Raw genomic sequence first — 26,938 nt, 5'->3', positions numbered from 1 at the left:
CATTCATTACCCAGCCTGTATTTGTGCCTGTATTTATACGTTATTCCCTGAGCAGGAGAAGTTCTTTCCTTGAGTTCTCTGGCAGTCATAAAACATGTTGTCTTTATCAGAGTCCCAGGTAAAACCCCTTCCCCAAAACATCTGAAGATTTGGTTTTCTGGCTATTTTACCGATTTCAGTTGTATTAGTACTTCACTTACTGATCGTCTCTTTTACTGCTGTTTCCAATTCTCTTTCTTTTTGAGCCAGCTGAGTATTGAACTCTCTCATTAACTGTTTTAAGGTGGAGTTGTGCTTTAACTCAATGTCTTCTTGTTCATATCTGTACAAAAAGGTCAAAAAAAAATACAGTAAGGAAATAAAATGTCTAAAGAGAGTGTGAGAACAGTTTAGCAAGGTAGGGGATCTAGGAGTTTCTCCAAAACTATTTTAGAATGGGATGGGTTTGAATTATATTAATCCTGTGGGATTCAGGGAGGCTTTTCCTTCCCCTCCTACTGAATTCACCCAGAAGGTGAAGGTGTTTCATTTTAAAGAACAACCCAGAATTAAGCCCTTCCAAAAGATACGGAGTTTTTGCTGAAGAAGATGAAGAACTGGAAGTTGAGAACGTGCCACATAAAAGCAGAATTTCTGGGGAATTCTTTGCTTCAGAAACCATTAGAGTGCTGAGCAGCACACCACATTGCTGTGCAATGCACATGAACAATTCTTGATACCATTTAAACATGAAGCTCTCGGTACTAAGTCTTAATAAACTTTGTTTCCTGTTTGAAGAAAACAGAACTGTATTTCATGTTCTGGCAATGCTGAAAATGATCACCACTAAAACAAATCAAAAGTAGTATTACTTTGCCAAAAGACAAACCACTTTTTTTTTAAACTGACGACTCAAATAGTGTTTTATGTGTTCTTGAAGTGATGTTTTTATGTAGTTCCTTTCTTGCTGTTTCTTTAAGTCTATTTAGAAAAATGACTGAAACATACCAGTCATTATTTCATTGTTACAAATTCAGCTTTAAAAAATTAATAAATAAGTAAATAAATAAATCATTCTTGAATTTTTAGTGGTTAAAGATAAAGCAAAGAAAAGGTAACAAGGCCAGGAACAAAGAATTTACCTGATTTTCTGCTCCATTTCTTCTAAGGACTCCTTCTTTACTATGTCGAGCTCCTGCTGATGTTCTTTCCGCAGAGCACGTAAGTCTTTCTGAAGATTATTCACTTCTTTGCGCAGTTTCTGTTTCTCCCTTTCAGTCTCTTCCAGTTTAGTCTGCAAGTCCTTCTGCTGGTTCTGCATATCACCCAGTAACAACTGCAGTTCCAAACCAGATTTAGCCTTCTCTTCAGTATTTTCCTCAAAAGCTTTCAGCCTGTCATTTCTTTCATCTAACTGTTGCTGTAAACTTTTCAGCTTTTCTTCATAACCCAAACTCATATCTTCCAGCTCAATCTTATGCACTTCATTTTCCTTCACTAGATTATCTTCCAACTCTTTTATCTTCTGTTCTAAAGATTGACTGACTGCCTCCTTTTCCTGCAATTTTTTCTGGAAATCTCCAATTATATTCTCCATATCAAGATGTTCTTGTTCTTTAGCTTTTAATTCTTCCCTACTGCTTGCTAAATCACCACCACAACGAGCGTGCTCATCCGCTAATAATGAGTATTTTTTGGTTTGCTTCTCAAGTTCTTTCCTGAGGCTTTCAGTCCTACTCTGCTCCTCCTGATGACTCCTCTCAACACATCTGAGTTTTGTAAGGAGTTCTTCTTGCTTGTTTTGCAGTTCTAGATGAGATTCATTACTCTCTTGTTGTTCCTTTTCATACTTCTGCAACAATTCATCTTTCTCAGTTAAGCCCTTCTGTAACACCTGCATTTTCTCCTCATATTTCTGTTGGACACTCTCAAGCATGTTATTTTTTTCTTGTTCTACAGCAGCTTTTACACTCTCCACTTTTTGCAGCATTTCTTTCTCTAATTCGGCGGAATCTCTTGTTGACTTAATTTTTTCTTCCAAGGACTCAATTTTGGCCTCTCTCTCCTGCATTTTTTGTTCCAAGTCTCTTAACTGTTTTTCTCTCTCTTGCCTGAACTCTTGTTCCTTTTCTTCCATCTGAGACATCAACTGCTTTTTAATAGAACCAATTTTTTGCTCTGCCTTCTTTTTCAGATCTGCCAGCTTAGTGCTGTTCTCTGCATTCAGTTTCTCTTCTAAGTTTTTCAGTTCTTCTTCTTTGCTTTTAAGTATCGCTGACTTCATTTGATCAAATTCTCTTTCCTTTGCTTCAAATTCAGCTTTCAGTGAACCTATTTGCTTCTCAAGATTAAGCACTTTTTCTTCAGCCTCCTTAAATCTATTGTCCTTTTCAAAAGCCACCTTCTCTGCCTCCTGGAGTTGCCAAGCTATCTCTTTTTGCTCTGTGTCTTTCTGTTCATTATACTTTTTAAGTTCTTCCATCAAGGAATCATTTTCTGAAGCTTTCTGTGCAATGTGTTCTTCTAGTTCAGCAATCCTTGCTGTTTGGTTTTTTAACTTTGCGTTTAACTCACTTTCTTGCTTTTCCCTCCTGTTTTGCTTCTGTTCCAATTCACTTTTTAAACTATCAAGATTCTTGCTTTGTTTAGTCAGCTGCTCCTTCAGTTTATTTAGCTCTTCATCTTTCCTATTGGCTTCAGTATTGCTTAGTTCAAGTTTGCTCTGCAAATCTTTAATAGTATCATGATTTTGTGTAAACCTGGTTTGGGCTTTCATCTTCCACTCTGACAGCTTGGCTGTGCAATGATCTACCTGCTGAAGAGCTGATGCTTTTTCTTGACTCAGTGTCTCAACTCTGGATGACAACTCCTTTACCTGGTTTAACAACTGCAACCGATCCTCTTGATGTTGCTTGCTTAACAGAGACACGGCTGCTTCCTTCTCGCTTAAGCTTACGGTGCTTTCAAGTCTAACATTAAGGTCATTAATTGTTTTGTTGAGAGCAGAGATCTCAGATTCTTTTTCCTGCAGTTCCTCCCTCATTGAGGTGACAGCATTGATATTTTCAGATAACTCTTTCCTCAGCTGCGTTATGCAAGTTTCCTTTTCTGATGCTGCTTGCTGCTGGTGCCCTCCCTCTTTTTGCAGTTGTTCCTTTTCCGTTACAAGTCCTTCAATATCAGCTCTCATGGACATAATTAAATTGTCCTTCTCTTGCAGCTCTTGCATTGACTTTTGCAAAGAAGTACTTGCAGCAGAATGATGCTCTGTTACTTCTCGAAGTTGAGCTTCTAGCTGAGGAATCTTACTGATTTTAATTAATACCGCTTCTTTAACTTTGGCAGTTCGGCGGTCGCAATCTGCAATTTTACATGTTACTACACCAATTTTTTCATTACATTTTTCAATTAATTCATTGCTTTTTGTTTGCAACAAAGCTTCAGCATTCTTCCAATAAGCATCTAACTGGGCTGCAAGTTCTCCTGACCGCTTTTTAAACTCACTTTCTTTCAGCTGAATTGCCTCTATTTTTTTCTCATAATTCTCATGATCTTTACACTGAGAAGACTGCATAGTTTGGAGTTTCTCTTCAAGTGTTTTCAGTGTATCAGTCAGCTCGGTAATTTTGGCTTTGTCCTTTTCTTCAACTGCTTTCTGTTTACTGAGCTGCTCCTGAAGTCCTGACTGCTCTTCCAGCGACTGATTAAGATCACTTTCCAATTTTTTTAATTGTGTTTCCAGGTCACTTTCCTTATCTGACAAAGCCTTCACCTTAGCCACCGACTGCCTTAGCTGTTCTTGCAATTCCTTCAGGGACTCCTCCCTCTTCACCTGTTCCTCCTTCAGCCGGGTTATTTCTGTTCTGGAGCCCTCTTTTTCAGCACTGAAGGTGGCAAGTTTCTGTTTCAGGTCTCCCACCTCCTGCTCTTTCTCTTGCAGTTCCATTTCATGTTTTTCCTGGAGCTCTTCAACCTGAAGACTGAGTTTCTTTTCCCAACTCTGGGTAATTTCTTCCAACTCCCTCCTATGAGCCTCAGCAAGACTCTCTAGTTGCTCTTTCTGATTAGATTCCAGTTTTGACACGGCATCATTGATTCCGGCCGAGCTGGCATGTGCCATTTCCAACATTTTAGCATTGAACTCACTCTCTTTCCGACTGAACTCCAACTGCTTGTTTTCAAGCTCTGTTTTCAGTTTAGCTTCCTGCTCAGCAAGCTTCTTTTTGAAAGTTTCCTGCATATCTTTTGACTTCTGTCTAATTTTCTCCATTTTGTTCTCCTGACGCTTCAGTTTACTTTCATACTCTCCTTGTAAAGCACTAATTCTCTCCTCTGCGACTAACAGTTTCTGTTTAAGCTCTTCCATTTGCTTGTTCTGTGACTTCTCCATGTGTTCAATTTCATTTTCCTTCTCAGTTAGACTTCTCTTTGTCTCATCAGCCTCTCTCTGGAGATCCTTCAGTTGACATTCATATTGTTGTGTTAGAGAGGTTACTTTTTGTGTATTTTCATTGCTTTGCTCTTGTAAATGCTGCTTCAGATCATGTACCTGAGAGATGTATGCCTCTAACTCACTCTTGACTTCTTTCACCTGGGATTCAGCTTTTTCTAGCTGCTCACTAAGCTGTAATTTTTCACCTTCAAGATCTGTCAGCTTTTGCTGCAGCTTTGCTAATTCCTCTTCATAAATTTTTGCCTGTTCATTAGAAGTGCTCTGATGAGACTCTGAAAGCTCCTCTAGCTTTGCAGATGCTTGGACAAGTTCAGCTTCAGATCTTTCTGCAGATTCCTTTAGTTTCTGTTCATGTGCTTTTAGTTCTTCCAGATGTCTGTCCTTCTCCTCCAATGATTGCTTGAGTTTGTTGAGTTCCTCTTTGAGTACCTTCTCAACACCTTGAATAGACATTTCATGCTCTTTTAGCATCATTTCGACCTCTTCATTGTGCCGTTTCCTCTCTTCTTCCAACTTTTCTTCCAGTTCCTGCTTTGCCTCACACACTTTGCTGTTCAATTCTGAGAGCTCTTGCTCCAAATCGTGACGTATTTTTAGTGCTTCTGATAGCTCAGAAGACAGCGCTTCTAACTCTGTTTGCTTCACATCGAGTTTTTCTAATGTTTTCTCATTCATCTCTTCTATGTGTGCACGGAAAACTGTTTCTTTCTCTTTCAAAATTGTCTCTATCTCCTGTTCTTGTTTCTCTCTCATTTTTTCTATTTCAGTTACTTGTTGTTGCTTTAAAATTTCAAGTTTTTCTGTCCAAAGCTTTTCCTGCTGCTGTTTCAAGTTCTCCAATTCTTTCTTTTGTTTTTCAACTAAATCATTTATTTCCTTATTGTGCTGCTTTTTTTCAGACTCCATCAAAGTACTTAATTCCTCTGACTGCTTTCTGTCATCTTGTGAATATTTTGCAAGAGAGCTTTCCAGTTCAAGAATCCTCTGTTAAGAGAATACAGTTTTAAAATAATATAAATATTAAAATTGTAACAAGTTCATTATTTTTATTTTAAATCTAACCAGGTTCACATAACTACAAGTCACTTATTCCATTATTTTTAGCGAATTATCAACTTTTTATGTAACCCTTTAATTCATCCTAGTTTGTTCTCAACTTTGCTTCCATTATGGTTAGTTATTTAATAAAAAAATTTCTATTTCACTGCAGTGAAAATAGATACAACAAAAACTTGGAAAGAATTTAACTAATTCAAATAAAATAATTAATGTTATATTTATGACAAATATGTTCTCATTTTCTTATTAAGCTAAAGTAGCAATACACAGGATAAAAGATACCAGCAGTCTATGTGACTGTTATGGAGCTTTGTATATATCTACTGATTTATCTTAATTCCACCTCACACGGAAATGCTGCTGTAAAGTTAAAACATTTCTATAGGTAAAACTTCCAAACTAACACTTGGGAGTGATGGAATAATGTACAAACTCGCATTAGCAGGTTGCACAATCTTATCTGTTCCATAAAGCAAGCAAATTCAAGCAAATTTTTTATTTACACAAGTATCCTTTTAAGTGTTTGTATAGTAGCAATACCCAGAAATTAAACAGTTTAATCTTTAACTCTCCTGTATAACACACAAAAATTACGCAGATGGATACAAATCCATATCCCACACCATGATATCAAGTGAATGTACTTCTATATTTTGGCATCTGATCTTGTAAAAAACTAGAGGCTGCAGCACACCAAGGCAATATATTAAATTTCTGCCACTACAAGAAGCATTGTGAGATTAAAACAATCAAATCACAACAAATTCACCGTATTTGTAAACCTGTCACTGTTAACTATACACTGAAAGGAATTCTTGTAAACATTTACCCTTCTGGAATCTTTACTCACAGTTCTACAAGTCTCTACTTCCTGATGCATCTTCTGAACTTTCTTGTCACACTCTGACTGTATCGCTTTCTTCTGCAGCTCTAATTCTTCTAAGGTCAGGGATTCTTGCTGCTCTTGTTCTTGAAGGGTTTTTAAACACTCACTCTGATTCTTTTCCTGTATCAAAAATTATGATCAAAACAACAGACTATAAATATCATCATTACACCTTCAAAAACAACATAATAGGACATTTACAAACCAGTTAACAGGAGTCATACACTAATCACCTGTATTTCTCCCCCTCACACACAGTTTGTGTTTCATTGGTAAGAACAAAATTGTTATAAATCACTTCCACTTTCTCTTCTGGGGAATCATCTGTCTTCTACTTCTCTTTGTATGAAAAGCATAATGCAATCCAGCCTTTGTTTACCATAATTAATTGAGACTAATGGAATAAAGGAATAAAGGTACGTCCTCACTTGATTCCACTGCTAATGTATTTTTAAGCTTCTATTACTTACAATTAAAAAAAATAAGAAACAGGTAGAAAAATATAGTCAGGAAGGGACTGTTAAAGTCCCTTGGTCCTAGTCACCAACCATCGTGGAGAAGCACAAAGGAGAATCTACTATTTGTTACGCAAAATTATGTGATGATCTAAAGTGGATTATAGCTTATGAAAAAGAGCAAAGAATCCCAACAATTCCTCCCAGCCTGACCTAGAAGAAAACTCTTTTCTGAGGTTAAACACTATGAATGGTGAACCCTGTCCACATAACACAACACAACCAACACAATGATACCAACACTTTTCAATTGACAGCCTCATTCTTTGTACCTCTTTTGCTCTAGTTGCTGTGGCTAATCCCCAGCGGTCTAGAGGAAGAAATTTAAAAAGCCAAGTCTAACAAAAAGAGTTTTCAAAAATAGAAGTCTTTCCCACAAGATGCAGCTGTTAGTGAGCAGTGAGAATGAATAATTATCATTATTCAGTCTGGATCACTGCAGCTGCTTTCCTCTCATGTTGCTGAAGTCTGAGCTCTTTGACTTTTGGAGGAAACACACGTCTCTGAGCACAGAAGGACTCTCGCTGTGGAACAGGGTCAGATTAAGACTTCCAGTCCCACCTCACATCCAGAGAAACGTCTTTCTACACATTTTAAGGATACTTACAAGAGCTGCCTTCATCTTCTCTTGGAACTCCTTTTCTTGGGCCTGTAATCTCTCATTTAGCTCCTGATCTTTAGTAGCCATTTCTTTTTTATGGAATTTTTCTAGTTCAGCAACACGCTCCTCTGAAGACTTCTGTCAATCCAAGTCAGAAAAAAATAATTTCAAAATATTAAATAGCAAAACACTTTGTATTATTTCTTAATAAGAAAAGCAATGCAACAGAGAGAGGAAACCAGAACCATCTCTTTGCTCCCTTTGAATAAGTAACAATCATTTTGGAGCACTTAATATTAATCCCTGACAGTTGTTATCTTCAAGCTTGAAGTTACACATCTTCCTTCTTAAATCTTTCACAGTTCTACTAAAGGAAATACAACATTTTTCTAGCAAGGTGAACTTACTGTTTTCAGTTTCAGTTCAAATGTGATAATAAATTGGAAAAGGAACTTCCGTCTGCAGCTTTCCCTGTATTCTTGCTGTTTCATGAGCCAGAAAGTAAAGTGGTGATACTCTAGGTAGACAGCTATCTACTACATACTCTCTAGACAGCTATCTACAACCTACATATGGGCCTTAGTTAAGAATAAAATAATTCAAGTCAGTCATCCCTCTACAGCTGAGTGTATTCTTTTAGAAAAATCAATAACATAACAAATGCCAACACAAGAACTGCAGTGTAAAGGGGTTAAAATTTCCAAGGCACGTGCAGTCCTTCTGCAATTGCTACCTGAACCTCATGAGGTTCAACGAGGATAAGTATAAGGTCCTGCATCTGGGTCAGGGCAATCCCTGGTACCAGCACAAGCTGGGGATGAAGGGATGGAGAGCAGCCCTGAGGAGAAGGACTTGTGGATGAAAAGTTGGACATGAGCTGGCAATGTGTGCTCATAGCCCAGCAGGCCAACCATATCCTGGGCTGCATCAAGAGAAGCATGGGCAGCAGGTCAAGGGAGGGGATTCTGCCCCTCTACTCTGCTCTGGTGAGACCCCACCTGGAGTGCTGTGTCCAGCTCTGGAGTCCTCAGCTCAGGAAAGACATCGACCTGGGGGAGCAGGTCCAAAGGGGGCCACAAAAATTGTATCAGAGGTATGCAGCACCTCTCCTATGGGGACAGGCTGAGAGAGTTGGGGTTGTTCAGCCTGGAGAAGAGTAAGCCCCAAGGAGACTTTATTGCACCCTTCAGTACTTAAAGGGGGCCCTATAAGGAAGATGGGGACAAACCTTTTAGTAGGGTCTGTAGTAATAGGACAAGGGGTGATGGTTTTAAACTAAAAGAGGGGAGATTCAGACTAGATGTAAGGAAGAAATTTTTCATAGTGAGGGTGGTGAAACACTGGCTCAGGTTGCCCAGAGAGGTGGTAGAAGCCCCATCCCTGAAAACATTCAAGGTCAGGTTGGACAGGGCTCTGAGCAACCTGGTCTAGTTGGAGCTGTCCCTGCTCACTGCAGGGGGGTCAGATTAGACGATCTTTAAAGGTCCCTTCCAACCTAAAGAGTTCTATGATTCTATGAATATGCCAGATGAAGCCAATTTTAGCAATTCTTAACCAGCAAACAGTCTGGCAACAAGTTCTTAAACGTTGATGTGTACTATCCTATCCACTGGGCTAGGACAATCATTAAAAGTAAAACTAAAATCCTGGTGGAGGTGAGTGAGCAAGCTCTCTGCCATTAACTTCTTCTTCTTGACTCCCTCTAGACTCAAGTGTACTACTAATAAATAACTGTATTAAGTACTGTGAAACAAAGAGTAATACTGTTAATTTTTACATTACTCTAAACATACTGTTTTTATACTGTTAGAGGAAAACAGAAAACCTATGTAGGGAGTTCTCTATTTTGTCTTAAGTAAATCTTTAATCCCAGAAATTAATTTTAATAGAATTTATTAAATAGACATTTTTTTATAACAAAGTTCTGATATACTAACGTATTTTACAACTATAGCTCAACTGTAATTGAATGATTAGATTAAAAGTCAATAACACAGGGTGAGTTTCAGGTTTTACCTTCATAATCTCAACCACCTCTTGTTTCACTCTGGTTAACTCCCGTTGAAGATTTACCCTCTCTTCCTCACTTGCCTTTTCTACTGCTTTGATTTTTTCATCCATTTCTGCCTGTAATTTTTTCCGGGCTTCCTCTGTCTTTTGGGCAATACTCAGAGCCTTCTCAAGCTCTTCAAAAGCTGCAAAGAAAAAAAAAAAAATAAGTATATAGTAGTTAAGAAATATCTTATGTCCCTTGATAGAAGAACAGAGTTCTCAGTAACTGTAAATTGTACAAGTAATAGAAGAAGGAACTTAGGAATCCATCAAGAATACACACAGGTTTATATTCTAGAAAGGAAAGAGAACTGACGAATAGCTATGAATGTCTTCCAATGCATTCTGTAGCTTCTATTTCTTCCCTAAAATCACTATAAAATACATCAACAACATAAATAAACTGTGGCTCCTCTTCTGGCTGTATGTGCTGAATAACTTTGAAGAAGAGGAAAAAAAGCTTCATGAAGAAAACACAATTCACAAGTTGCTCTTCCACTAAAACAAGCAGAGAGAAGCACAAACCAGGAATGACTGCTATGCAAGTCAGCTTTTACTGAAGCATCAAAGAGATCTTCCTGAATAGAACAATGAGCTATAATACCAGGCACTTTGTTTACCTAAGAGTTGTTCATTTCAAACTGTACAACCCAGATAATCTTCTCTTTAAACTGTGAGTTTGGTGGAGTCCATACAGATGGCTTTCCTAATTTCATTATTTCACTATTTATTTTTAATGTAAACTATTATCAATGCAATTCAGAGACACTGGAAAAATGCTCGTGTGCTGTGAAGAATGTCCTGTGCTTCTAAACTTTGCAAATAAAACATAAGGAAAAAAAATATTAAGATTTGCTCCCAGAAAACTTGAATATCTAGAAGACGTTTCGAAAGAAAACTCAAGCTGTGGGGATGAGATTTATTTATATCTGTGTAAGATGCACAAGTCTTGCTGAAACACATTTTATTTAACAAATCTGAAGCAGTTAATTCCACATCATCTTCCCATGCTAAGGAGAAGTATTCTAACATACCTTATTCACTTCATAGATGATCATTTAGATATAAAAAGAAAGCAAATAGATCTCTGTGTTGTGAGCTGTCTTTTAATTATTATTATTATTTAATACCAGCATCCAAGTTCCTCACCGAAACTGATGGCAGAATCTTTATAGAATTATGTAAGAATATATATATTCTTATATAAGACACAAAACCAGAATTTGACCACTATTAGGGAAATCTCTTTTCCTGAATAGATTGTGAACATGGGAAACCCCTACTGTATATCAAAGGAAAATTCAGTCTCAGAATAATCTACTATACAGTTAATTTTTTGCATAAAACAATTTTGGCAAAACACCTCTGTAAAGTTCAAAATCACAGTGCCAGTATCAAGACTGTAAGAGCACAAAAAACCTAAAAAGTGTATTATTCTACTACATCCTGGACTACCTGGATACTATTCTGGGAGCAGACAGAACCTACTGTAGGAGCAGACAGAACAAAATCATTTTTAAAGTGTTATTTAGTATGCTAAGCTTTCTTCCACTTAGTTCTATCCCCCCATCAAAAAAAAAAAATCATAATAAACACACACATCTCTAGTTTCCTTGATTTCACCACTACTTAGTAAACATTCACATAAATTCACGTAATCCTTGGGTTTTTGAAACTATCTTTAATAACATTCAGGCATGAGTTTGAGAAGTGAATAATAATTTACATTCTGCTGCTTCTGCTAACATTCACAACTGCAGCTTTTAACCACAATCTACACTTTGGAGGCAACGTCACAAATATATTTTCAAGTTATCTTCATTGCACAAAATTGCCTTCACCCAAATTCTGACCTTTTCCTGAGTTTTTCTGCTGTCTTCTGAAGAAGCCTTTTTCTGACTACTCACAGCAACCATCATATTTTAGGGCAAAACTGGGTTGTTATTGACCCTGGCAATACCAAAGCGCATCGTTGTATCCGCTTTTTCACTCCCTGGTTCTGCTTAAACAGTAAATACTAAAACTCATCACAAAAAATTAAGAGCACCAGAGATCATTTCAAACAGTAGAACAGTCTAAAACATAATCACAGAATCACAGAATATTAGGGATTGGAAGGGACCTCAAAAGATCATCCAGTCCAATCCCCCTGCCGGAGCAGGAACACCAAAACGAAATTACAATGCAAGCATGCAGGAGGCTTACAGCTCTTTACTTGCCAAGCAGAGTTCTTCACAGTCCCCATATCAAAGCATTTGTCACCTGGGGACCAGCAGGACTCAAATCCTCCCTGCCTCCCCGCCCAGGCACAACTCAGTTATGAACCCAGCCTGCGCAAGGGCGTTTGGAGAACGGCACCGACTGCCCTGGTGCTCCTCTCAGCCCTAACAAAAGCACACACAGCACAGCCAGCAAAATTGAATAAGTCCTTCAGTAGTACAGCAGCAACATTTATTTATTTATTTATTTATTTATTTTTAAACCACAACCTTTACAAATTACACCTTGAAAATAAAGCCTGCAAGTAAAAGAAGTTATTTCACTTTTCCGTCCGTGTTTTCTGATTCATGTTCTGTGTGACAGATACTTCATTTTCATTTAAGAAACCTGTTATTTCTGCAAAAAAAGAAAGAGAATGCATTTGCCATAGCCCACAGATCCACCCAAGAGAAGATCCAGGTTCACTCTAGGATTGACTACCAACATGTAATCGCTCAGCAACATGCAGTAGGACAGCTGCATCACCGGCATCGCAAGCAGGATGCTAATACAGAAGCTGATGGATAAAACGCCAAGGAGGGGTATGAAAGCACAAAGAAGCAACACTTCACAGATACACACTTAGCTCTCTAAAAGCTAAATTATATACATCTCAGGCACTTTTAGCACTTAAGCAAAACAACTTTTTTTTTTAATTTAAAGTAGTTAATTCTAGTGTAGCATGACACAACCGAGTTTCTAATCAGCAGAGGGCTAAACTAGCACCAAGCAGACAGAACAGTTATTATTATTTTGAATCTATGGGTGACTAATTCTACACTGGATAAAAGCCTGGAATAAAAGTCCATGTTTTCATCCCAATGCATCTGTTCTGAATGCAAAGAGTAAAGGCACTGCCCGTGTTCTTCCTCGACCAGCAAAGCTACTGTTGAGGGAATATCTTCTCACCAAGGTACTGGTTAAGTGAAGTCTCACCAAGGCACAGTGGTAAATCAGAAGGAGTAACGAGCACACCAACAGAGTCTCAGGTGAGTCTTGCAAAATCCCATTCATGTGACCAAGCCAAACTGGAAACCTTCCTGTGCAGCATATAAATTACCCAACAAGAGCCTGAGCAGGGTTTAAGAAGTGCAAGGCTGCAAAACTGATGTTTATAAAACCTGTGCTAGAGAGTTGACTGTTTTACCTACACCACTCCAAAGCAGCGGTCTCAGCTCCCTCCATTTTCCCTACCCAGTATAAGCTCAGTCCCTACTGGGTGCTGCAGACATGTTCTCTTCACCTGCAGTGCCATCTGCTGCTGAAAACTGTGAAGAAAGCACTACACAGGATGGTAAAGGAGGGATGTACCGACAGCTTTTCTTACTGAAGGCTGAGAGCAGGCAGCTCGTCAAAAGTTTGAGAAATAAAGGTCGAATTCATTTCCTATAGTTGATTTGTGCATCCAGGAGGGACTTTAAATGCACAGTCTGAGCTTTTCGTTTCTCTGTAGAAAGGTGCAAAGCACAGGTTAATCAAGCTTGCAAAAGAAATGTCACCTACAAAGAATGGCAAAGTAAAGCAAAACGAATTTGCTTTCTAAAGACTTTTTTTGGTTTGCTGTACAGAATGTAAATAAGTCAATAATCTGCATCTTGAGAAGACAGAAAAGACTTATGCCAAGTAGTCTCAGGAGAAATAAACTTCAGTTTACCAGTAAATTTATAAATACTATAAACAGCTTTATTGAAGTAAAAATGTAAATAAATCTATGTTCACTGCAAAACATTAAAAAACATCAGTTGCAGTTACTGCAAGTAAAAGTGCCTGAGAAGCACAGAATTTACTTTTTAGAGCCCAGTTCAAGCACCCAATGTGTGATGTAAGAAAAAAGAGCCCTTACCCCAGTCCTGTTCATACAAGGCTTGGGAAAGGCACCATGATTCACTTATTGGCATGTGTGGATGCACAAAAACAAGATGCTCTGTGAGATTTCAACATAACGTACCTCTAACTACAAAAAAAAATGAACTTCAACTGGGTAGACAAAGTTAGAGTTTACACAACACGCACAAAAATAAGCATACATGTCTTTTCACTATTTCAGTACACAAAAATGTATTAACATGAAGTCAAATGCTGGAGCATTTCACTAAAGTTGCTGAATTACAAAGAAAAAAGGAACACGTAACTCTAGGCAAGTTAAAAACATGAAGTGGAAAAATATACCACTTTTTAGTCTACAATAAAGCACTATGAAAGTAAATTCCAACTACAAGCATATTATGCTGATCCTTATTTTGCCAAAACGTAAATGAAATTAACATTTCTACAAATACAGTATTCCTTGATGTCAGTTCTTCACTAAATCACAGAATCATAGAATCACAAGATAGAAAAAGAGAAGTCTAGAATTCAAAGTCATCTCACATTAACTATCCAAAGAACAGAACTTTAAACATTTTGACCTCAGATAGATGAAAATGCCAAATTTATAAAACTGGTACAACACAAAGGTTGTGACCTAGAAGTAATTTCAGGCTTTCCCAGTACTGATAGTGGTTTTCTCAAATGCCTGAACCATTTAGTTCAGCTGTACTGAACTACACATCCGTTGTATGCCACAATATTTTTGGAATGCAGAAAACCAAGGAAGTAATAAGAAAACCTAATAAAGACCACCTTACAATTTTGTGTATCTTAGAAGTAGTATTAACTAATTTCCCAAGGGTTCCAACATTTCTATATGCATGCTTAACAGAGTAGAAAAATAAAAGCACTCAAAGCTAAAGTGGATGCTTACGCACCATAAAAGTTACTAAAAGTACTTTAAATTTTTATTTAAAAGAGAACATATTTAACACACAAATCTCCCCCTTGAGAAGTGCAGTGTACTCAACACGTTATTTGTAAGTGAAATTACTTCTCACTACAACAGTTAAGTTTTCCAGATATCCAAAGCATCACCTCTAACCCATTTTCAGCTTCTGGCTACACAAACCTGAGGAAATTACTGTATTAACCAAACTGTGTAGATATTAGTTCATAATTAAGAGGTTTCTACTGCTTAAAAAACTGTTGTGTTTCAAACAACTATGACAATAACTTCATATCTACAGAAGTATTACAATATTCTTAAGCTTTTTTTAAAAAAAATCATGAAGAAAAGCTTCCTAGTGTCCAAGAACTGAACAAAATCCAACTTTAGCAGGACTGACTTACTTCTGAAATATGAATATGCAGAAATAAAAAGGCAGGTGCAACCAAAAGGATAGGAGAGGAGGGCACCTCACCAAAATGTCTGTTACTTGCATAAGATGGATGTTCAAGCTGCTTTTCTGTATCGCAGCACAACGATCTACCCAAACTAAGCTTTAAAATTGAAAGTTCTGACCTAAATCTATGTGGATTTAAAAAAAAAAAAAAACAAAACAACCCTATGAACTGTCTTGTTTGAACTTCTCATTGCTTTTTGTAGAAAGAAAATATGAATAATGTTTTATGTAAACTTAACCACATCTGAGCTTCTGCCAGAAGAGCGAACTGCTTTAGATGCCTATGGAAGCAAACTAAATTCTTCCAAAAGAATTCTGACAGATACAGTGCAAAACAATCTCCCTGTTTACAAAACAAAAGGTGGGGCAGACCGACCTTTTCTCTTAGTTTCAAGCAAAAGGAGAACTGCAAACACACATAATTAATGTTACCTAATTTCCATCAAAAGCAAACTACTAAGTGTAATGGTTACATATCGGCTAGGTTCCATGCCTGAGGCGAAAGGAATCTCCACTGCTGTTTCACTAAAGAAATCAGAAATGCTAAGATTATCAAAAGGAAATGTTTATTATGGTTGTAATATGGTTGTAATCCCTCTTGTTTCTACTTCTTCCCAAGCTCTTACACACTCACTGCTATGTTTTCTATGCAAAATACTGGTGGCATTATAATGATAATTTATAGATAGTTGCAAGTTTCCCTCCTGAAGTTATACCAGCACAAAACTCGATCAATCTTTTCTCCTACATACAGGAAAGTACAGTTGCCCTTCAGCAGTTTCTTTCTTAAATCCATCTGCATTGGTAACAGAGACAAAGTAGCCAAAAACATCCCCCAACACTGCTGACCAAAAGGGAAGTTAGTAATGACACTAGCAGGGGTGAGATGTAGAACATTAGGGAAAAGAGCCTCTTTTAACATCCATTCCAAACAACAACTGATGAAAGAGTGCAAAAAGACCACGCTGAAGCTTTCTCATGGTTGAGAAATGTGAAAGTTAATAATCTCCAGAATTTCTTACCAGCTCTTTCAGATTTTTCTTTCTGTTCTATCAGTTCCTCGCCTTTCGTAGTTACTTGTTTGACCCGAGCCCGCAGCTGGGCTATCTCCTCCTCCTTCATTTCCAGCGTTTCATGCATTTGTCGCTTTGTCTCTGCAATTACCATGCCCTATGGAAAAGGTCCTTGTGATAAAAAGCTAGCAAATAAATAAAACATATAGCTAAAACAATTTCAAGCCAGGACACAAGCCTTGTCAGGAATAAACTTTATTCTATATACTGCGAGACCAGAGATCATGGTATTTTTCTATGTCAGAAAACAGAAAATGCTAACAAAAAGAAGATAAGAATAGGGATTATTTTGAAGAGTAGCCAAAATTTATCTAGTGGTGAAAATAATTCCTCCAGCAACTAAGGACCATCAGAGAACTTCTTCCTTCTGGTACAGATATTTTTCTTTGAAATATGGATTTTCTAAACAAATCAAAAGCACTGTAGTGTGCATGCTTCTCCTTAGAGAACATGCACGTAAAATGAATGTTAGTCACGTTGCTTGTGACGCCACCAAAAGTTATTCCAAGTACCAAGACTGCGATAAAAAAAAAAAATTAAGGAACAAAAAACTGAGAAACTCTTCATATTCCTAAGAAATTACAGTTACTTTTCCTTCACTGGTAATTTTTTAATTCATTTACATTGTATCTCATCTTTATTAGTGTTTGTGAGATTTTTTTTGTCTGTTTTTGAAGTTGGCATTGAGGAGTGTATTCAGCATAATTGCTCCATCCTAAATAACATCCTTGCAGTATTAAGTATAACTTAACAGACAAATACTTTAAAGTATCTAATAAAATAAAATTCTCAGGTAGCTTGAATTATTTGCTCATTAAAACATAAACCAAACCCCATCAGATAGTACTAAGAACAGCTTCTAATACCAAGAAGCCAGATATTTTGAGCTTTAAACAAGCTTCTTCTTCAAAAACTACACAGGGTTTAAAGAAAACATTTTTGTTTACCTTGTCTTGTTCTAACTGCTCAATCAAATTCTTTGCATCACGCAGCTGTGTAATCAGTTTAGTCTTCTCAGCCATGTGAAGGTCCTAAAAACAGACCCCAACCACAAGTTTTAAGCACTGCTACCTGTAAGAAAATACCTTCTTCTGACAAACAGCTTGGGTTTGGCTCTTACTCTGCACTATGCCTCAGAGGAAGAGCACAGAACAGAATCCAGGGAAATGAAAGTAAGCAGCTTTAAATTACTTTTAAATCTCCCAGTGCTAGGCTGCCTCATGGCTTCCATAGTAATTCAGATATCTGAAGGCTTTGTTGAAGTCTCCACAGTCCTCTCACGGTTGTCAGAGCTACTACACTAAAATGTGCAAGAAACACACCTAAGGTACCTGCTCCATTACCTGCATCTGAGCTGTAAGGAACAAGGATCTCAGCAATGCAACATAATTGCTCATTACTGGCCTTGTTCTGGAAAAGGTCCTCAAAATACTCAAGTCTTTCAGAGCTCTTTCAGCCCGGGCTAGTGCTCAGAGAGCAAGACAGAGAAGAGAACCTGATCTCCGGAACTGAAGTTGAGTCCAGCTATAGTTATCACATTTTTGTTTCCTTTACTATCGGCCACTTTATTTTTACTTCACACTCAGCATTAATGGTCTTAAAAGGAAAACTGAGCAAAATATTAACTTAGCTTTGGTACTGCACTTAAGTTATCTTCACTATATCTGCTCTCCACTGTCCTGTCTTTCTGCGTTTTCTGTTCATTTACACAATGGATGTTTCTTCCACTACTTCTTAAAAGGTTCAGCTCGGCTCCACTTTTCTCACCTCATGACTTCTGTGCTAGGACAGTCTGTTCCTCACCCCACCTTCCCACAGCTACTTTATTTCTGATACCATTCTGATGGTTATTCACACAGTAAGGCTTCATACCTTTCCTTACAGCTTTTTGAGTAATTGCTCGATGTGTTCATTCCAGGTGATTTTTGCACCTTCAACTCCAAAAAAGTACAGGGATGGTTTGTTTAATGGTCTGCCCTATTAATACATTTTGGAAATACTGGAGTTCTTACTGTGTTTTAGTGGTTACTCATAAATTTAAGAGCATTTTCCATACCTTCATTTTCTCCAGTTCCTGAAGCCTCTCTTCTAACTGTTCTTGAAGTGCCTCTTTCTCGTTGGTCAACTGGGCGCAGCGCTCCTTATGCGACCGAATCATCTCCTTACAGCGTTGCAGCAAGTTCTCCTGGCGTTTCACCCTCTGATTAAGAGCTTCCAATGTTTTACCAGAATCTTCACTACCCTCTACAAGACACCATACCAACATTACCATACACACCATTACCAAAACGTAGATCTGCATTCATCGTTCACATTGTGGGTGACTCACAAGTTTCTGAAGTTGTCCCAAGTCTGCAAAGCTTCCTAGTGACTGCTACAACTGCCAGAAACATGCTACACATACACAGAATAATAAATACAGTCTTCCACTCCACATTAATTTACAAAACCCTAGTTACTATACTAAGCTTCAAAACCAAACTATTATTCAGCAAGGTTTTCTATGCAATTAAAAAGTCATCATGATTTATAAACCTGCCTGCTGCTACTAACAGAATATTCACAAGCAGGAAAAAATGCAAAGCAAAGTAAATCACATCTCTCAAGTGCTAAGCACACAGATTCCTGCTTTCCCAGGGCTGGGTATGATGTTAATTCTAAAATACCCAGGTTGGCAATACTATATTTGGCAGGATAAAGGCCACGTTTAGTATCTTTCCGAGCTGTACTCCTCTCTGTATAACTGGCACATTGATGTTCTGATGCTCTGGAGGCTGCAAGATTCCTGGGGACTGGATACTTATGTTATTTCCTAAGCACTATAAAAATATTTAAAAAAACCTCTGATCTAACCCTTCATATCATCCTAACATACAAAAATCATGGCAGATAATGAACAGAGATCGTTTCAAGATGCACTTTCACCTCTGTCTGAACCCCACCTTTTAGGATGGATACCAATGAATGACACTTTCATTATATATCAGCGCTATAATGTCCCTTGCTCACTCATCAAATACACACAATACTAGGAGCCCCATAATTCAAATAACCTCCTGATGTGAGGAACACTTAGATTATTCAATAGCATGAATATCAAAATTGATCTTTGCTTTTACTTTTTCCTTTGAGAGAGAAAGAGAGAGAGGGAGAGAGAGAGAGACTGGCAACTGGTCTCCTCTCTAACTCCAAGGATAGGTCCTTGCTTACGGCACACAGAATCTCTTAAATCATACAAAGTGGAGATAGTAACAACCCTGACCAGCAAAAGCAGTAATTGCAATACTAGCATCATTAGTGACAAAGACAAGACATATGAGATTTCAATTCTTATGAAAATTTAGTCTCTTCAATGGGTTATCCTGTCCCCTAGCTGCCCTACTGTTTTCAAAACAGTATCTCCTTCTAGAAAATATATCCTTACTGCGACATGTTCAGCCCTAAGTATTGTTACTCTGTCATAAATAACAGCAGATTTAACCACCAAAATTCAAGATCTCTTGAAAAAGCCGCAGTACCTACCATTGCTTCCTGGTTCCACAGTATTTTCTGTATTGATTTCTTTTGTTGGACTTTGAACTTGTGGTTCAGATTGGGTATTTGGATCAGGCAACTCAGTGCCTACCTGACCATTCTGTAACCTCTGTTTCAGTAACGACACCTAAACAAAATGTTATTTTTATTAAAAAAAAGAAAAGATTCTAATTAGATAATGTTTTCATCTTCAAAACTAGAGAGAGTTATATATAACTTAGACTAGGGAAAGGAAAAATCTGTCTGATTTTTTTTAGCATTTTTAAAAATCAGAATTCTGTTTCCAATTAACAAAAATAGTATCATTATGAGTGGAGAAAAAAAGATCAATTGAGCAAAACACAAATTTTGCCAAAGGAAAACATCTGCTAATGTTATGTTCTTGATAACAAAGACACTACAAAGGTATTTAAGCACAGATCAAACAACCATATTTAACAAGTGAGATTTTACAAAGGCATCCTCTACCAAAGATGCACTTAATTTCTAGATAATCATAAATTCTCAAGAAGCTTTACAACATTGCAGCAATTATAGTAAGACATGGACATGCATTATAGGAAATACATAATTAAAAAAACCCCCAAACAGTAGGAAGAGCAGTTTTAGGGAACATCTGTTGGGTAAGGTACCTTACCTGAGTTTGCAGGACACTAATAAGTTGATCCTTTTCTTCTAATGAAGCATCAAACTCCTCTTGGAGATGTTTCTTAGCTTGTTGATCCATCTGGAGTTCCTGAGAATCATAAATAAACATGACTTCAGTGAAAACTGAAATGTGAATTTAAAAGGCTATTCAAAATATTACAAAATAATATTAAAAATACCTCATCACAGTTGTGACCTTAGAATACAACCACAGAGTGGATATTTCTTTTACTATACAACATTACACACAACGTAATAAGAACATCCCATTATAACACCAGCATTAAAACAGCATTAATCTAGATTTGATGCAAAATTATCAAGGATTCTTTCTTCTTAAAAAGAAGTTTGTGTAGGGATCACTTCAAGCCTTCCCCTGAAAACTGTTTTCCAAGCACACATTTCTCCTGGAAGTTGAAGACTGCACTTCAGTAAGGCAGATTCCTCATTTAGCCACCAGATAAGTCAACATGAACAGCAGAAATTCACATTTCTCTTATGCTCATTCAATATGCTAGCATTCTAATATGACAAATGCCATTTATAAGAGCAGAAAGTTGTTTTTTTTATTCCTCAAACATTCTCAAATGAGAAAGCTAGATAAATGCCAAAGACCTTAACTACGTGGCTTTACTTGCTACTTGCTTGCACTCATTTGGCTGAACACCTTTAGAAACTTGGAGATGTTGCCTAAATGCATTAGTAGGATGTACATAACCTTCTATAATACTGCCTTAGGGAGGCTTCTTTTATTTATTTCCTATGTTTTCAAAGCTTAAATATGTTAATTTCTTCAAATCATTATTATTCTAATAGAAAATAGTTGCATTTAAATTAATTCACATCTAACTGCTTATTGAGAGAATCAGAATGATACACATTCCACGCATGCACTGTAAATAACTTCCCAAATTTGTATCTTAATTTTTCTTTAATTTATATATTTACTTCATCCTTAAGTATCTTCCTTGTGATTTACCCCAGGAAACTAATGCTTCTGTGGCCATTGTTCTGCAAAGACCGCTTGTATAAAAGCAAGTGCCACCTGGAAACATGGGGTCTGCTAGCCAGGCAAAGAGAGAGGATGATAGAAAGAGAAAGAAAGGATGGAAAAAAAATCCAAGAGACAAAACACAGAGCAGTGGACGCTTCCTGTGTTGCTTTCCTCCAACTCTGAATCTTGCTTTTATGCTCTCTCGCTGCCCATCGCTCACCTCCAGCAGTGAATGCTGGCTGCCAAGGCTGAGCCTGGTACCAGCTCTGAGAAGTGCAGCCGTGTGAGCTCAGCCTGCCCAGCCCCGCACACGTAGGACAGGCTGGAAGGCCTCCCTGGGGAAACTTCCTCTCTTCCCAAGGAACTCTAACTGCTATTTAACCCTGAATTGTCTCAGGTTCTCAACAGCTACTGCTCACTTCTGACTTGTGCTGCTGAGCTTTAAAAGCAATTCCTTCCAAGTAAAGTGTGTCCAGAGAAGGGCAACGGAGCTGGGGAAGGGTCTGGAGCACAAGTGTGATGAGTTCCCGGCTGAGGGAACTGGGATTGTTGAGCCTGGAGAAAAGGAGGCTGAGGGGAGACCTTCTGGCTCTGTCCAACTGCCTGAAAGAAGGGTGTAGAGAGGTGGGGATGGGTCTGTTCAACCAAGGAACAAGTGACAGGACAAGAGGAAATGGCCTCAATTTGCTCCAAGGGCAGTTGAGATTGGATGTGAGGAAGAATTTCTTTGCTGAAAGGGATCTGAGGCATTGGAAGGGGTTGCCCAGGGCAGTGGTGGAGTCCCCATCCCTGGAGGGATTGAAGAGTTGTGCAGACATAGTGCTGAGGGACATGGGTTAGTTGGGGACCTGTCAGTGTTAGTTCAATGATTGAACTCGATGATCTTAAAGGTCTTTTTCCAATTGAGGCAATCTGGGGATTCAAAGTGAGTTATGCAACTCACTCGCGACACCAAGTACCAATAAGCTGGAAAACTAAACCCACTGAAGCATGTGTACACAGACCTAACACAGAATGTGCTTCTTTCATTTGACCTTGTAGTGAACTGGAAAAAAAACAACGTTGGCAAGGCACTTCTGTCTGTAGTGTTCTGAGTTCTCCCCTCCTGTGGGCTGACAGTTCAGCTTAGGAGAGGGTGACAGCCCAGGCGTGGGCTCTGGCTCAGACGAGCACGGCACACTCAGCACTCCAGCCCACTGTTCTCAGCTGCTGGGGCAGAAGCAGTGCTGAGCTGAACCAAAATGCTACCCCTGAGGCACACACAGTTCCCAGCCTGCTCACCTGGGTTACAGCCTGCATCGCTCAAGAAGCATGTCCTGCAATGTGGCAGTGACCTCCTTTGAAATGACCAGCTGCCCAAGTGCTCACACAGGGGCAGCCCCTTGAAAGAGAGCGTGATCCTTGGGTACACACACATCTGGATGCTCACAGTCATCGTCCCTGGCCCTCAAGAGGCTGACCCTGGTCCCCAGCTGCGGGTGAGATGCCTGATTCCCTGGAGCTAGTCTGCCTTCAGGCAAAGGTGGGATCTCACCATGGTCTGATGGCTCTTGCAACCTCCACTCCAGGGCTGCAGCTCAGCACAGTGCATGCCAAAAAGAACGCAGCCTCAGAGAAAGCCCCTGGCTTTGAGCAAGTGGTACCCAGCTCCCAGGTGAGGTATGAGTGTGGACAGAGAGGCCCTTGCACACTCGTCTCTCAACATGATGCTGCACTGCCTCTTGAGGCAGTAAAAAGGCTTCAGCTTCACATTCTGTTTCACCAGGGTTTGACACTATGGCTTTTGTAAACTTGCCCTTTTAATTAATTAATAATTTAATTAATTCATTGGTCTGTTCAACCAAGTAACAAGTGATAAGAGAGGAAATGGCCTCAAAGTTGCGCCAAGGGCAGTTGAGATGGGATGTGAGGAAGAATTTCTTTGCTGAAAGGGTTCTGAGGCATTGGAAGGGGTTGCCCAGGGAAGTGGTGGAGTCCCCATCCCTGGAGGGATGGAAGAGTCATGTAGACACAGTGCTGAGGGACATGGGTTAGTCGGGGACTTGTCAGTGTTCGGTTAATGATTGGACTTGATGATCTTAAAGGGCTTTCTATATCTAGGCAATTCTGGGATTCTGTAATTTGCTCTGCCCAATAATTTGTACATGTCTTTTAATTAGGCCCAATGTATTTATTAGAAATACCAAATACATTAGAGCTTCTCCTTTTAATTTCACTATAACCTAAGGAGACAATAATCTTAACACAACCTACCTGATTTTATGATTGAAATCAAACTATACTGCAAATCCACAAAAACAATGTAAATATTACAACTGATATCAATAGGAGTACTTTAAAAAAATATCCTAATCTTTTTTTACTGACTGTCATTGAAATCTTTATTAAAAAGTGCTTATTACTTTATTTGCCTAACATTAGTATTTCTCAGTATTAGAAGAGCAACAAATTGCACAGGAACATCTACTGCTGGGCCCAACAATACAGCACGAACCACACACATTTCTACCTATTTCACAACAAACAGAAAAGCAGTTCAGTCAGTGAGATGAACTGCTCTGTCTTGGAGTGTGACAATAACCTGCTGAATGGGAAACAAGCCAGAAAACAAATGAAAACAAGTGGTAAAAAAAATCCTGCTGTACAATAGATAATATTGTGTAAAGTGAACGAAAAAATCAAGAGCTAAGCAGAGAAAGATGTGGTACATATGTATAGTATAAAGCAAATATTCAATCATAAAGGAATTACCTCTCTCAGTTCTCCTATTCTGCGAAGTGCTTTATCCTGACTTTGACTCAGAATGCCCTTAAAAAAAGGAAGAAAAAAAACATCAGGTGTATTAAATGTAACTTTATATATAAAGTATAAATAAATTAATGGAATTGTATTTCAGCAGAAGAATTAACAATTTGTATTTCTCTTTCAAGTCAAACTTGATGTGTATGATCATAAACTGCCAACTGCGAGCGGACAATCTACCCCCCGAATTCAACTGATGCAATAAAAATGGACAATAGCTTCACAGTTATTTTGTCAAACCAGTACTAGCTGGGCTTCCTTAGAAATTCCAGCTAAGAAATCCCAGCTTACACACAAACACACGCATATATATGCAATGTATTGCGTAAACATGTGGATGCCCCCTCCCTGGAAGTGTTCAAGGCCAGGCTGGATGAGGCTTTGAGCATCCTGGTCTAGTGGAAGGTGTCCCTGCTCATGGCAGGGGGGTTGGAACTGGATGAGCTTTAAGGTCCCCTCCAACCCAAACCATTCTGTGATTCTATGAACATACGCACAATGCACTGGAAATTAAATCTCTATTTGCACTACACATTTTAAAATTCAGAAAAGCATTCAGGTAAGAGAGGAGGAAAAGTAATGCTCACCTGTAGCTTCTTCTTCTCCCGCTGGATAACTTGATAAGCGGACACTAGCTAAAAACAGAAATCAGGTATAATAATGATAATGCATCCACTCACAGCTATCAAAATAATTTGATTACTTGTATCACTAACTGCATTTTCAAACTCTTCACTTGACTTGAGAAAGCTCTTCTGACAGAAACATAAAATTTTCTCAAGTGTTTCCTTTTTCCATTTATAAAATACATCCAATGTGTTAAAAAAAATGAAGCCTACATGACAAAACAATGAGGTTACTCATCATTCATGCACAGTTTTCCCTTCACCTAAAAGACCTCTAAGAACAGCCATGCTTCATCACAGGCAGTTAAAAACCCAACTGCATCAGAAAGTGACATCCCAGGCAGCTACCCCACAGGGACGTTACGTTTGTAAGGGCACACGTCCCAAAGAACATACCTAAAATTGGTTTTACAATGAGTATGCATTAAAAAAACACACACATCTAGCAAAAAAAAGGTCTGTCTAATACTGAATGTTCTCATCCCATGAGCTTTGCATATACCCAACACACAAAGAAAGGCTGGAAGTGGATGATATTTCTCATTGTAAGCTGACAAAAGGAGTTCATGAGTAACTGCGCAATTTAGTTTAATTAAAAATTTGATTGCCATTGCCTAAGCTGGCCAAAGCTCAAGTAGCATAATGGCACTTGGAACTAAAATATTCTGTTTTCAAGTTGATGAATAATTAAAGGAAAACAAATCAAAAAACCCCAGAAATCTCCAAGTTAAAAGATGGCTTCAAATTCTTATTAAAAATAAATTAGGATTTTTCAGAACTCAAAATTACTTTTAATTTCAGAATCAGACTTAATTTGCACTTAAAAGAAAACTAAAACTCCTATGGATGGTTTCCCTTACTGTATTTTTTTGAGATGCTAACTTTGTATCCTACTTTAAATGAGAAAATAAATTTACATCTTGAATTCTCATTATATATTGAAACTACTTTCTTCCAAGCTCAGCAAAACAATTTTTTTTTCCAATTGAACTAAAGAAACTCACAAAAACCAGAAAAAAAAACCCACAGATCTTTTTAATAGAGAAAATTAAATCTTCTTGGACAGACTACACTAAAAAAAACAAAAACAAACCACAAAACAAGCCTACCAATTGAAGGATTTTCATTTTGGCAACACTGTTTACATAAACTTCTAAAAAAATATATATCATATTATACTAACCCGAAGAGAATGAAAAATTAATGGGAGACAACAATTCCTGAATTAATGGAAACCAACTGTTTTTTCAGGCATATGCTGAATACTGTAATTGCCATATACATATTTTACATTCCAAGGATTGTAACAGTAATAGCCCAAAGTCTGCACAGGAATTTTTGTATTTGAGGGCAGCAAACATTTAAAGAACTGTAAAAAACAGTGCAAATGGTCAGTTTTAAATGCAAAACACAAACACACTTTTTTTTTTTTTTTTTTTTTTAAAGTCTAACACCACCACTTGGAAATCTTTACTTTTCCCAACAATTTGGAAAATGAATAGAAAAATTACTTATATCATTTAGTTTTCACTAAAATAGCAAAAGTAGTGGTCCTTGAATGAATTCTTTCCAGGGAATAGCTGGAAATTATGGGGAGTAGAACTTATTTATTGAAAACAAAATGCTTGCCCATCACATGTACATATGGAATATACATTGTGCACTCCAAGAACAAGTTTCAGAAGCCAAGTAAATCTGCTGTCATGCGAGTACAAGCCACGGTCACCTCTGTCCTCAACCCCACCCCTTGCTATGGGCTTTCAGCAGAAACCATCAGAGGCCTATTTTGTGTGAGTAACTATTAATTAATCTCTACTGCTGACAATATGAAATTATTTACAAACAAGAGAAGAAAAGGATTTCCACATTTTATTACCAGAAAAACTTTAGGCCTATCTAGGCCAAAAACAAGTAGACTTACAACAATAACTTCACTTCCATGTTAGCTGTAAATGGATTCATTTGCTCCAAAGAGGAAAACAAAAAGATTATCAGCTATTGCAGCATCAGCCTCATCCTTTTCTCCTCTCCACCCAGGTAACAACGTTGCCTACCTCTGCATATTTTCCCCTGTAGTTGCCCAAACTGCGCTCCATTCTGCGCAGCCGCTGCAGCAGCTGCTCCTTGCTGAGGCTGTCCACATTTCCCGGAGGCTCTTCTGGTTCACTTTCAAGGTCAGAAGGTGGATCAAAGGTGGGACCAGCTGCATCCAAGTCCAGTCGATTCAATGAGTCTCTTGAAG

The 26,938-nt window shown here is 38.1% G+C and overlaps 1 protein-coding gene across 1 annotated transcript in view; it reads right to left on the bottom strand.

Moving 5' to 3' along the window:
* Positions 1-192: 192 nt before the first annotated feature.
* The window catches only part of LOC104523833 (golgin subfamily A member 4), a 33,889-nt gene continuing 7,143 nt past the window's right edge, over positions 193-26,938 (bottom strand). Inside the window, 14 exon segments of the mRNA XM_029084641.1 lie at positions 193-322; positions 1,122-4,493; positions 4,704-5,416; positions 6,342-6,497; positions 7,500-7,631; positions 9,510-9,688; positions 16,042-16,189; positions 17,040-17,123; positions 18,149-18,336; positions 19,615-19,753; positions 20,264-20,362; positions 24,020-24,076; positions 24,658-24,705; positions 26,751-26,938. The exon segment at positions 26,751-26,938 is cut by the window's right edge and continues 18 nt beyond it. Of these exon segments, the coding sequence (XP_028940474.1) occupies positions 193-322; positions 1,122-4,493; positions 4,704-5,416; positions 6,342-6,497; positions 7,500-7,631; positions 9,510-9,688; positions 16,042-16,189; positions 17,040-17,123; positions 18,149-18,336; positions 19,615-19,753; positions 20,264-20,362; positions 24,020-24,076; positions 24,658-24,705; positions 26,751-26,938 (5,633 nt within the window).

Source organism: Antrostomus carolinensis, unplaced genomic scaffold (genome assembly GCF_000700745.2).
Source record: "Antrostomus carolinensis isolate BGI_N321 unplaced genomic scaffold, ASM70074v2 scaffold24434, whole genome shotgun sequence".
NCBI lineage: Eukaryota > Metazoa > Chordata > Aves > Caprimulgiformes > Caprimulgidae > Antrostomus > Antrostomus carolinensis.
This window is presented reverse-complemented; position numbering and strand designations above follow the sequence as displayed.